Source organism: Myxine glutinosa, chromosome 3 (genome assembly GCF_964187855.1).
Source record: "Myxine glutinosa chromosome 3, kmMyxGlut1.1, whole genome shotgun sequence".
Classification (NCBI taxonomy): Eukaryota; Metazoa; Chordata; class Myxini; order Myxiniformes; family Myxinidae; genus Myxine; species Myxine glutinosa.
This window is the reverse complement of record NC_136263.1, coordinates 19,265,750-19,278,937: the sequence shown is the minus strand read 5'-3', so window position 1 is coordinate 19,278,937 and position 13,188 is coordinate 19,265,750. Positions and strand designations below refer to the sequence as shown.

Sequence of the window (13,188 nt, the reverse complement as noted above, 5' to 3'; positions counted from 1 at the left end):
ACCTCCAGGACGAGGCTCAGGTCTATCATACCGGAGGAGGGAGTAGCCCGGGGGAGATACTAAGGAATCAGAGACATCATAAAGGAGGAAAGTTTCTGTTAAGCAGATCACGTCTGGTTTGACAGAAGCAACCTGTATGGAGAGATCAGTTAAGTTTGAACGAAGGCCCCGGATGTTTGAGGTCCATACCGTTAATGAAGAGGAAGGGGGAGCATCAGATACAGAACAGGGGGGAGGAGGGGTAGGGTAAGATGTCGAAGAGGTGGAAGAGGTAGGGAGAGCTGTTGAAGGTGTGTCAGAGATTTCAGAATAGCTCGGAGAAAGGGTAGGATGGGGCGGACAAAAGGTTTGATGGTGATTGGGTGAGGCACAATGAGGTGTTATTTGAGGAGGGGGAAGAGCGAGGCAGAAGGTTGGGGGAGATGGAGGTGAGAGTTGGAAGGGGGAAGAAGCGGGGAGGACGCTTTGAGGAGGGGGAGTGAGAGGGGGGAAATTGAGAAGCAATGAGGGTGGGGAGATTTGAAGGGGAGGGGTGAGGGGGGAGTTTGGGAGGGAAGGGACAAGGGGAGGGATTTGAAAGGGATGGGATATGGGGGAGATTTGGAGGGGAGGGGTGAGGGAGGAGTCTAGGAGGGGAGTGGCGAGGGGGCGTCTTGGCGGGGAGGGGTGAGGGGGTAGTTTAGGAGGGAGGGGGCAAGGGGGGAGATTTGAAAGGGATGGGTGATGGGGAAGATTTGGAGGGGAGGGGTGTTGGGGAAGATTTGGAGGGGAGGGGTTATGGGGAAGATTTGGAGGGGAGGGGTGAGATTGGATTTTAGAAAGTGTACGATTTATGGGAAACGAACATTTATTGCAAAATGAGTTTCTTGTGACCTTCGAGTTAAAAATACGTTTAAGGACGCTGGATGGAGGATGGAGTGCAGGAGAGTTTAGGGAATGTAGAAAAAAGGCACTATAGGAGATGGATATTTTTTTTGGGATGAATTGATTTGGTAAGCAAGTCGAAAGCAGCCTTTTAAAGAAGAAGAAGAAAAAGGTGTTATAAAATATGACGGAATACATAACTTGAGGGGAAAGTGTAAACATTGAAGGTTAATAACAGTGAAAACTATCTGGGGAAATGGGGGAGAAACACGTGGTCGAAGAACGAACGAACGAATAAGAATGAATAAACGAATGAGAACAGAGAAGGAAATGTTTTTTTTTTGTTGTTTTTTTTTTGAGTTGAGATTTACACGAGGAAGTAGGCTATGGGTGAAAAGACTGGGAATACAGAGAACGAAAGTTATTGGATCACAAACGACGGACCGCTGAGAGAAAAACAAAGCCTCAAGGTTGTACAGTGTACACTGTACAAGGCCTCAAGACACGACACGAATTGACACGATTTTCAATACAGGTATGAGTACCAGTTCACTGGTAATTCCCTGCTTGTCGTTAAAGGCGGAAAAAAGGGTTGGCGTCAGGAAGGGCATCCGGCCGTAAAACATTGCTTCAAAAAGGGGACCGAAAAACAACAACAACCACAGTTCCCGAAAAAGGCCAACCCCCGCTTGCGGGGAAAAATGGCCTCTAAAGGTGGTTTTTATTTTTTTTTAATGAAAGATTTGCACCGAAAAATCTTCGTCGGGACACAATATACGTACAACACCATAAATAAATACAGTTTTAACGAAAATACAAATGGGAACAATCACTTAACTTCGATTTCAAATCGTTCGCGCGATGCGGCAAAGGCCTGGCTCGTGACACGGCAAACAGACGATCAATTTATGAAAGATAAACACCGAGAAACAACCAAAGTTGCATACAATAACTTCACACACCGAAAGATAAATACAGTTTCGACAAAATACAATTGTGAACAGACTTAACTTCGAAAAACGTGGAGACCGTGTGGAGCTTCGAAAATCCCTCCCACCATCTCCGAGATCTCGCGAGGCTTCACAAATTTTTGCCGCTGCTGGGATTGGAACGCGGATCGCCTGCATGGCAAGCAAGCACATGATCCACTGGGCCACCAGCGCTGCCTCGGTAAAATATTAACAGACGTGTGTTTTAGTCGGCAAGCGCTCTGGGGTAGACAACATTTCTTGTTCTGCCGTTTGGTGCTCTGATGAAAAGATGTGTGCTTGCCCCAACACGTGAGCATGCAACGTAGAGTTGACCATGAGAGAAACATGGACTTGTCAGTTCAACTCCAGCAACCTTGAGAGACTGTCCCTGAGACTTGTTGATGGTCATAGCAAATGATAGTCTCACTGGAAACTGAAGGCGCTTGAACTGAAATGGCATATCTGTTGGGATGATGGGAATCCATGAAATAAAAACATCCTCTCCCTTGGCACAACCAGTCATAATGGTGGCTTCGATCACATGGGGCATAAGAGTTTTGACAGCGAGTCTTGTACCGTTACAGAGTTTTGGTGCATCCAAATTTCGTAGCAACATAATGGGGGCTCCCACTTTCAGGTGCAGATTGTGAGGTGGAACGCCAGTGAGCTGAAGAGAGTTTAGAAACTCTGTTGGACAGTTGACAGCATCGTCAAGATCAACTACAGTATCAACGGACTTGTACCATGTGGATTGGTCTGGTAGCTGTTGAATGATGGTGGCATTAATATCCTGCACAATGTCATTTTTGGGAGCAAGGAGCAAAGATTGTGAGCACGTTCACAAAGCCACTCATGGTTTTTATAATTCTGTGAGAGGCTAGGATAAACCTGTAATATCATTTCTTCAGATGTGTTGATGATTGTTCCACAATTTGGGGGTATTGTGACATCTCCAGTCTCAGTGTCTACTGGTAGCTGACCATTGCCCAGTTGAAGCAAAACCTTTGGAAACTGGCCTGCTTAGACATCTCTATTAAGTGCAACTCTCATGTTGGTAGAAAGATGGAGTTTTTCCACTTGTCTCCAAATATAGGATTCTTTGAGGCATGCTCTCACCTCATCAGCAGGTGTACCCTTTGGAATGACTGGTAGAGTTTGCCTGAAATCTCCAGAGAGCAAGAGTGTGACTCCACCCATGATTTTAGTGTTACCTCTGAGATCCTGTAAGGTGCGATCGAGAGCCACAAATGCAGGTCTGTGAGACATTGTGCACTCATCCCATACTATCAGCTTGGCCTGCTTTAGAACCTGTGCCTGTCCAGATCCTTTGCCAATATTGCACACAGGACTCTCATTGTGAGCCAGGTTGAGTGGCAGCTTAAAGGCAGAATGAGCAGTCCTGCCACCTGTGAGCAAAGTTGCAGCAATTCCAGATGAGGCCACTGCCATAGCAATCTGCTGTAGTGAACAAACTTGTGCCAAAATTAAGTTGATCAAAAACGTTTTGCCTGTTCCACCAGGGGCATCAAGGAAAACAATTCCACCCGAGTCAGATGTCAACAATTGTTTGATCCTTGTATAAGCTTCTTTTTTTCTGGAACCAAGAGTGGTTCATTTTGGTGGACATATTGTTGCAGCTGTTGAATGTCATGGGTGGTTGCCTGAAGCATCTCTCGACTGAGAGTTGCAGGTTCAGTTCGTACAGGAGCAGGCAGTCCACACTGTTGAAGATCCTTGCCAGCCATGGACTGTACAGTATTTTCAATGAGTACCAATGCTTGGTTGTGCATGGCAGAGGTAAACTCCAGGTTTGGGTTTTTTGACGCTTGTTGTGCTTGATACAGTATGTCTTCTGTCATGCTGTCCTGGTGATTATGCCAAAGTTGCTCAGGATTGTATGGTGAACAGGCACAGATAATGATAGCAAAGAGGCTCCTCATCTTGCTTGGAGAATGCGAGACTGCAGCCTCTTCCAAGGTACTGTTCCAGTGTGCATCATCTTCCAAGAGACCTCTTCTCAGGCAAGCTTCACGGTATGTTGCACAGACATATCCAGCAACTGTCTTGAGATCCTGGAATGAGGTTGGACCATGAATGTTGTGCAGGAGGAGTCTGAGAAAAAAGCACTCAGAGTTGCAGCGATGAACAGTGTAGACACGACCTAACACTTGACTGGATCTGATGTGAGGGTGTCCAGGGATTGTTGCACCTTGCTTTCTTGGCTGAAATGCCTTTTTCCCTTCTTGTCAGGGATAATATCTGGGCACTTCACAGTAGAGAAGACTTCTAGCAAAGGAATCCTGTTTGCACAAATCAAAGAATGCAGTTAGTTTGGTCCGAGGTGGATGCTGGGCTTGCTGCAGCGCGGTTTCTTCTGTGAAGTAAACTCTTTCCCCATTTTCCAAATGGATCTCAAGATGCATAACACTGGGGTTATGTCTGGCTAAATCGGCCGCTTTTCTAGAAGTTGTCTGGGCCGGAGTTTCTGCAGCCCTGAGTGCTGTCTGGCTGGCAATTCGCGCTTGTGTTTGAGTGGGCGTTTGAGTTGATCTGAGTTGTGCCTGTCTGGCTCGCTGGTCTGCAAGTCGAGCTTCTCTCTCTGTTGAGGACTCTCTTTGTCTCTTTTGTTGTACTTGTATTGCATGTGCATCTGCACTTGCAGAACGTTGCCTCTTAGGTCCCATTTAAGAAGTTACTGAGAAGTGATTGTCTGTAAGAAAGGAGAAAAACACAAATGTATTGAAACGTTAGTGTTGAGTAGTATATGACACCACTGCGTGAAGAACAATATCCGTATGGACTGAAAAACATACGTTAGTGTTTTGTAGTATATGACACCACTGAGTGAAAAACAATATGCGTATTGACTGAAAAACATACACCAAAATCAATATAACTATATCTTACCTTTTGTACTGACAATACCAGTATTTGTAAACATTATTGCAAATGGCTGTGAACAATCGCCTACTGAAACATCCCATGAGAGAGTATCCTAGGATGAAATAGCTTTGATTTGGAGGCAGTGCAGAAATGTCAAATTTGGTCCCCGAGGGGTGTGGGTGGGGGTGGGGGTGGTCGGGTTTTTTGGTTCATCAGTGATGCTGTGGTGCATAGGGACCCCCGTGCCAAATTTGGTGAAGATCCGTTGAGAAATGGCGACGCTGTTTCAGAACAAACAGACAAACAAACAGACAAACTATATATTGTTGCGGATATGAGGATTGTGTTTTTTTATTGTGTGCTTTATTATTATTATTGTTTATTCTGCGCCTCCTGCCTCCGGAGTTGTGTAAAGGTAAAAAGGGCGTCTCGGTAATTAGTCCATAAAGCATCCACGTCAGCCAATCATAGAATACCCCTGTTCGATAGCTTATATCTTATTATGTGTCTTAGGGTAAGGCTGTGTCTCCCATTAACTTAAATACTCCATTGTACCAAGTGAAATAAGAATAGGTCCCCTTTCATTTCATTTCGATGGCCAACTGCATTTTGGGCGGTTTTCTCTTCAACCACCATTGGCCACGAGGCAGGGTTGGGGAAGAAAGGCGGGTCCCCACCTCGTCAGAGAGGGGAGGAGTGAGCCAGCCCCACTCGACCAACCATGAACAAGGGGTTTGGCTTGAGAGGGCGGAGAGAGAACATTTGGGGGAGGTTTGCAAAGGTTGAGGGGCGGGGCCTATATAACCCGCGGCGGGGCGTTCCCCGAGAGATGAGCTTTGACAGAGTTGAGACGAGGAGGGAGGAGACAAGAGCTGGGGCGTCAGAGCTGAGCTGCGTGCTTGAGCCACCGAAACTGCATCTACAGCAGCTTGAGCCACCGAAACTGCCTCTACAGCAGCTCGAGCCACCGAAACTGCAGCCACAGCAGCGTGGGGCCTGGACGGCAGTTTGGAGCAGGGCCGCGAAGGAACGGCGGCTGCCCAACGAGCCGATCGTGCTGCAGGACCAGTTGGACCTCCCTATCCCGCCAGCCATCCACCTGCCATCCCTATCATCATTCCCCGTGTAAGTGTGTTCGTAGTCTGTCTTTTGTCTTGTCCCTGGGTAGTAAGTAAGCCTGTTAGATAAGCTAAAGATTTCACTGTGTCACCTGCGTCTCATGTCCCTGTAAATAAACGTGACTGCTTTCTTCTTGCTTATATGTGTGAATAATAATAAACCCAGTTACTCTTCTGTACATCTTCTTCCTCTTTGCATTCGGTCACTTTAGAGTTTTCCAGATTGAGCAGCTGCGGCGCGATACGGCCAAAGTTTGGGGTAAATCGGGTTTTAGTCAGGGAAGCACTGTTCGGTTACACCACCGCTCGGTCAAAATAACATCTAATCCGCGGTCCGTAACAATTGGTAGTCAGGAGTTGGGATTCGAACCTGGGACTAAATTTATTTCGCCCAAATTTTGGACACCAATTGTGTTATTACCATAACAATTGGTGTCGGGGAGTGGGATACGAGGCCCGAAGCGCGCTTAACGCGCTCAAAATTACGAGCTGCTGAAAATTTGTGTTTTAAAGCAAAACCCGAATTTTGAAATCGCGCCATGGCTGGTCAAGGCGACGGGATGTCGGTGGGAGAGATAGACGGGGTGGAATCGACCCAGGACCTAGGGGAAATGTATGTGGATGAAAGAGAGGAGGAGAACATTGGCAATGTGGTTGAGGGGGTATCAGGCGCGCAAAATGGCGTCCTCGCGCACGAGGCTTCAGGCGCGCAAAATGGCACCTCGCACATGGCTACGGCGGCCGCACCTGCTGCACAAGTGGGAGGGATGGCCCAAATGCAGGCCCTCATGGAGCAATTTATGGCGCAAATGCAGGCGTCCCTCAAACTGCAGGGTGAGCAAATGGGGGCAATGAGGGACGAAGCAAGGGCTGATAGTGAGCGATTGGGGAGCGAAATGGGGAACCGGATGGATGCTCAGAGTGAGCAAATGGGGGGCAAAATGGGAGAAATGGGGGAACGGCTAGAAGCTAAATTTGAGGGGTTAGACAACGGGATAAAAGAGGTAAAGAATGGGTTAATGGGGGTGGAAAATAGAATGGCTGCCCAGGAGAATCAGTTAGAAGGGGTGAAAAATGGGTTAATGGGGTTAGAAAATAGGATGGAAGACAAATTGCGGGAAATAGGGGAGCAATCCGCCCGGGAAATCGAACAAATGGGGAACCAGATAGAGGAGGTGAAAATCGGGTTAGAAAGTAAATTGGATGCTCAGAGGGATGAATTGGGACAGATGAGGGTGGCATCTACAAAAGAGATGGAGGAGATGAAAGAGGAGATACGACGAGGTGTAAGTGAGGAGGTCTCGGGGGTAGGCGAGGAGGTAAAGCGAGGTGAAAAGCGTATGGAGAAAGAGGTGAGGAATAATACGGCTAAGTTACAAGGGGGAATAGAAGATCTGACGGAGGAGGTGGAACAGCTGACAGAGGGACAGACGGAGTTAGTGGAGCAGGTTCAAAGGAACACTGCGGTACTAGGAGGGTTAAAGGCGACACAAAATGACATTAAAAATGACTTAATAGCGACACAGAGGCAATGTCAGATAGTACGTGAGGGACTGACAACGAGGTTGGAAGAGGTGACAGAGGTAATGGAGACGAAGGACCGGCAGGTGAGGACGCACATAGAGACGGTCAAGGTAGCCTTAGAGGACGAACTTGAGGAGACGCACCGGGAAATAAAAGAGGTGAAGCAAAAATTAGAGGAAGTGGAAGACGAGGTGAGTGAAATTAAGAAGAGACGGACAGAAACTAAGAGAGAAATACAGGAGGAGGTGATGGAATATGTACAAGGTCGGTGCTCAACTCATGATGTTCTGCTCACTAACCAAATGAAGAGTTTGCAGGTGGCGAAGGAGGTGCGGAGACGAGGTGCCAAGGTGAGTGGCGATATACGAGAAAATGTACATGATGTGAGGGGAGCTTCAGTCGGCTTGGGGATTGTTGTGGACCCGGGTGTTCGTGAGAGGCCGTTGGTGAAGTGTGCGACAGGTCTGGTGTGCGAAAGAGGAGGTGTGCGAGAATGTCAGACTCTGGGGTGTGTGAGGAAAAAGTGCGTGCCGAGGAGTGAGTGTGCTGTCGAGAGTGAGTCGGTCGTAGCGCGTGTGCGAGGGAGCACATGGAAGCGCGTAGTGAGGAGTGTTACAGAGGATGTAACGAAAGAGTGTACGCCTGTGGTGAGTGTTACAGAGGAAGTAACGGGAGAGTGTGCGCAAGAGGATGCGCGAGAAAGGTGTGTAACGGACGTGTGCATGAGGAAAGAGTGCGCTGTCAAGAGTGAGGGAGAATGCACGCCTGTGGGGAGTGTTACAGAGGGTGTAACGGGAGAGTGTGCGCAAGAGTGTGCGCGAGAAAGGTGTGTAACGGACAGGTGCATGAGGAAAGAGTGCGCTGTCGAGAGTAAGGGTGAGTGCGCTGTCAAGAGTGGTGGTGAAAGTAGTAATAGTGACACGGAGCGTGAGTTGGTTGTGACAGGTGAGAGAGGATGTACACCTGGAATGGAAGGATGCACACCTGGAATGGTAGAGCGTGTGTGGGAATGCACACTTGAGTTGGTGGTGAAGCACGTAGTTGTGTGTGCGAGTGAGAGCACACCTGTGGTTGTCACAGAGGAGGTGACCGAGGAGGGAGCGCGAAGAGGTGTGTTGGTGAGGTGTGCGACCGACGAGTGTGTGCAAAGGTGTTCGGTGGTCAGGTGTGTGACCAAGTCTGTGAGTGGAATGAGTGTACCTGGGTGTGTAAGAGAAGGTGCAATGACCAAGAGCAGGGAGACAGCTGGATGTATGAGCAAGGAACGGGCTGCGGGGTGTACGGGCGGCGTTGGAGCATCGAGCTCAGTGAGGGTGAAAGGGGTAGCGTATGCGTGTAAGCATGCAGGTGAGGCATCGACGGTAACCGGGTTAGCGGTTAGAACGACATTCAGCCGAATCGGGCGCTCGGTGCGCGTCAGGCAGCTTCGCGTGCCGCGAGGACCAGCGGGGATCCGAACCACGGCGGGTTCGAAAGGACCGCCGTACGCGATCCACGCTGGGCATCGCTTTGAACGGCCGCGTCCGTGCCCCACTAGGCGGAGCGGGCAGCCCGATAGGAAGGGTCGTCATGGCGACCCCTTTTTGTTGAAGCGTTCCGGCAGGTCGAGATCGGGCCATGGGATGGCTCCGTGCGTGCCGAGGTGGTGCGTGGGATCCCGGCCCGGGTAAGCCTCTTTCCCTGCACCGAATGTGGGACGTATCCAGCCGCCGGCACCAAACAACCCGCATTCATTTTTTTTTTTTTTTTTTTTTTTTTTTGTATACAAGATCGAGGCTCGTGAAAGAGCTAACATTAATCACACAAAAAGACAAACCGACACACAAAACACAAAAAACAAGGGGAGCGGCAGACAAGATGGGGAGAGAGGGGGAAGGACACAAAAGAGAGGGGGAAGAGGGGGAAGGACACAAACACAACATTTGAGAGCAGGGACATCGGGAGGACTTGGGGGGAGGTGGGAGAGGATTAAAACATATGAACACTGCAAGGACTCTGGGGTGAATTACCGGGGGTAGAAAAGATCAAGGTTTTCGATGGGGGAAGATAAGAGATGGTGGTGAACAGCTGTTTTAAAGACCTGGAGGGAGGAGTGGGATTGAAGGGAGTGGGGGAGTTTGTTCCAGAGGCGGGAGAAAAGGGGAATGAAAGAGTGAAGGTGAGCAGAGAGCCTAGACTTTGGCAGTTTAACCATAAGAGGGTTGCAAGCAGATCTTGTGCGACCTGAAGGAATATTGGGGGGACAGAGCACAGAGAGAGCTGGGGGAGCAAGGCCGGAGAGGAGTCGGTATAAGACAGAAAGACCACCAACCTGCCTGCGGTGAGAGAGTGAAAGGCCCTCGGCATTGACTACATCGCAGGAGATTCCAATGATTCTGAAAGCTTTGGCCTCAACAGCGTGAAGCCGAGCAAGGTGTGAGGCAGGAGCACCAGCCCAGAGGGGGGAACAGTATTCCATTGAGCTGCGGATGAAAGCCTTGTATGTGGTGAGGAGCTCAGGTGTGCCAAGGAAGGACTTCGCACGACGGAGGATGCCCAGTCGGCGACTGGCTTTGGAGGCCAGCTTGGAAATGTGGTTTTCCCAAGAAAGATCATGGCAGATAGTGAGACCCAAAAGCTTGAGCGACAGAACTTCTTGGAGAGGATTGTTGAGAAAGTAGATGGGAGGGTTGTCCAGTCGGTCCTTTCGGAGAGACATTGTAAGAGTGTGAGATTTGTCAGGATTGAAAGACATGTTCCACTTGTTTGACCAGTCTGTGATTTTGTCCAGGTCTGCAGAGAGTGAGGAGGCTGCAGACTGCCGATCTGAGGAATGAGGAATGGAGCGACAGAGAGTAGAGTCGTCAGCAAAGAGATAGAGAGGATTTTCAAGAGCGTCAGAGAGATCATTGATGAAGACCAGAAAAAGCACAGGGCCCAGAACACTACCTTGGGGAACTCCAGCCTGAACAGGAAGAGGAGATGAGAGAAACCCATTCAGGGCCACACGTTGACTACGACCAGAGAGGAAGTCCGCCAGCCATGCGTGGAGATTTCCATGGATACCAAAGGAGGAGAGTTTGGAGAGCAGAGCAGCGTGCCAGACCGTATCGAAGGCACGTGAAATGTCAAGGGAGACAGCTCCAATTTCCTGTTTGGCGTTGAGGACCTCCATCCATTGTTGAGAAAGCAGAAGCAGCATGTCCAGAGTAGAGTGACCAGGTCTGAAACCAAATTGATGATCAGAGATCAAGCCATTGGAGAGGAGGAAAGATTTAATATCTGAAGCAATGATGGATTCCATGACTTTGCTGATAATTGGGAGAAGGCTGATTGGTCTGTAGTTGCTGGGATCTGTTTTTGCACCTTTTTTGTGCAAAGCGGTGATGTTGGCTGATTTCCAAGCAGATGGCAGATGACCTTGAGCAAAAGAGAGGGTGAAGAGAACAGAAAGAGGGAGTGAAAGAGCAGAAGAACATGATTTTAGGACCCGTGGGCTGATGCCGTCAGGACCAATTGCAGAATCAGAGTCGAGGGTTGACAGAAACTTTTCCACCTTGTCAGGAGGAAAGGACACAGAGTCCAGGAGCAGCTGGGTACGACTGGGTATGGTGGGTACAGAGAGGGATGGGTTTGGGACACAAGATTTAGAGGCAAACACAGAGTTGAGGCATTCAGCTTTTTCACGTGCGGAGTCAGCCGTTAAGCCGTTTGAGGTGAGGGAGGGGATGGAGGGGGAACAAACACCAGAAACAGATTTGACCAGACGCCACCAGGATTTGGAAGAGGGAGACAGATAAGAGAGTTCGGTCTTGAGAATGGTGAGATATTGTTTCCTGACTCTCCTGAGGGTGGACACACACTTGTTTCGGGCTTTGTGAAAGGAAATGAGATTTCCTTCCGTTGGATTTGCTTTCCAGGAGACGAAAGCAAGTTGTTTCAGGGCAACAGCCTCACCACAAGATTCCGTGTACCATGGACGGGAGGAAGGGTATGACAACTGAAGACGAGATGGTATAAATCTGTGCATGAGAGAGAGCAATTTACTTTGAAAGAATTCCCAGGATGAGTTGATGTCAGAGGCGGTAGAGATGGGAGACCAGTCCAGATGATTGATGGCTGCTTGAAGACCGTGCCAGTTGGCCTGAGTGAAATGCCAGACTCGTCGACGCTGAGGAGGCTCTCTGAGAATGGTCAGAGAGATGTCCACTTTGACAAGCACATGATCAGAAGAGCCGATTGGAGCAGAAGAAGAGCAGCAGACATTTTCAGGGAAGTTTGTCATAACCAAATCCAGAAGAGAAGATGCTCCGTTGACTGAGATCCGGGTCGGGAAATTGACAGATTGTGTCAGTCCCAGTGAGTCGCAGAAGTCCTTTGCTGAAGAGCCATGGCTGGTGAGAGAGGTACCCACACCCAGCCAACTGGCATGGTGACAATTGAAATCACCACATATGAGGAAGAGAGAGTTGGGATGGGTAGATAGAAGTTGGTCCATATTATCAGACAGTGAGATGTAGATGGAGTCATCGCTGATTGGTGGACGGTACAACACACATATGAACAAAAGGTGGGAGCGAAGGGGAAGCTGTAGCCAAAGGTATTCCTGGGGGTGAGGTGGAGAGAGGGCAGTGGAGGGCGAGTGAGGAAGAGAGTATTTTATAAAGATAGCAACCCCACCTCCAGGACGAGGCTCAGGTCTATCATACCGGAGGAGGGAGTAACCTGGGAGAGATACCAAGGCATCAGAGACATCATGAAGGAGGAAAGTTTCTGTTAAGCAGATCACATCTGGTTTGTCAGAAGCAACCTGTATGGAGAGGTCAGTCAAGTTTGAGCGAAGGCCCCGGATGTTTGAGGTCCATACCGTTAATGAAGAGGAGCAGAAGAAGAGCAGCAGACATTTTGTGCATGAGAGATCCCTCACAGTGGGGGGCAAAGGAGCACTAGTTTATGGGGTTGATGGCAGTGAAAACTAGCCCGGGAGGGTTAGGATATATCGTGTGTAGGGATCTAGCGAAGATGACATTAGGTAACCGTTAATACCGTTAATGAAGGTCCATACCGTTAATGAAGAGGAAGGGGAAGCATCGGGTCCAGAACAGGGGAGGGGAGGGGTAGGGTAAGATGTGGAAGAGGAGGAAGAGGTAGGGAGAGCTGTTGAAGGTGTGTCAGAGATTTCAGAATAGCTTGGAGAAAGGGAAGAATGGGGCGGACAAAAGGTTTGATGGAGATTCGGTGAGGCACAGTGAGGTGTTATTTGAGGAGGGGGAAGAGCAAGGCAGAAGGTTTGGGGAGATGAAGGTGAAAGTTGGAAGGAGGAAGAAGCAGGGAGGATGCTTTGAGGAGGAGGGGTGAGAGGGGAGTCTAGGAGGGGAGGAGCGAGGGAGAGTCTCGGAGGGGAGGGATGTGGGGGGAGTTTAGGAGGGAGGGGAGGGAAGGGGCAAGGGGGGAGATTTGAAAGGGATGGGTGATGGGGAGGATTTGGAGGGGAGGGGTGAGATTGGATTTTGAAAAGTGTACGATTCATGGGAAACGAACATTTTTTGCAAAATGAGTTTGAGACCTTCGAGTCAAAAATACGTTTGATTCTATTCACTTAGCTTAGCTCGGCTTTACGAAGCCGGGCTGTGGAAGTGAATTGGCGCACCGAGAGGCATTAGTAAATGGACTGTGATGATGGTGATAGTGATAGTGTTTTGATCCAAAATTTAGAAAAGTGAATAGAATTGGCAGTAATTGGAAAATTTTTGATTTGTGGAAATTGGACGAGCAAAATTTATAGTAGGAGATGCCCCATGTGAAGGGATGGCCAATCCACCATCCCTCACAGCGGGGGGCAAAGGAGC

The 13,188-nt window shown here is 49.1% G+C and overlaps 1 protein-coding gene across 1 annotated transcript; it reads right to left on the bottom strand.

Annotated features, from left to right (window-relative positions):
• Positions 1-2,058: 2,058 nt before the first annotated feature.
• Positions 2,059-3,284, bottom strand: LOC144891189 (ATP-dependent DNA helicase PIF1-like). The gene is made up of 3 exons (XM_078773550.1): positions 2,952-3,284; positions 2,724-2,810; positions 2,059-2,625 (listed from the first exon to the last, which is right to left on the bottom strand). The coding sequence occupies exons 1-3, from the start codon at positions 3,282-3,284 to the stop codon at positions 2,059-2,061; spliced, it is 987 nt and encodes a 328-aa protein (XP_078629676.1).
• Positions 3,285-13,188: the final 9,904 nt, after the last annotated feature.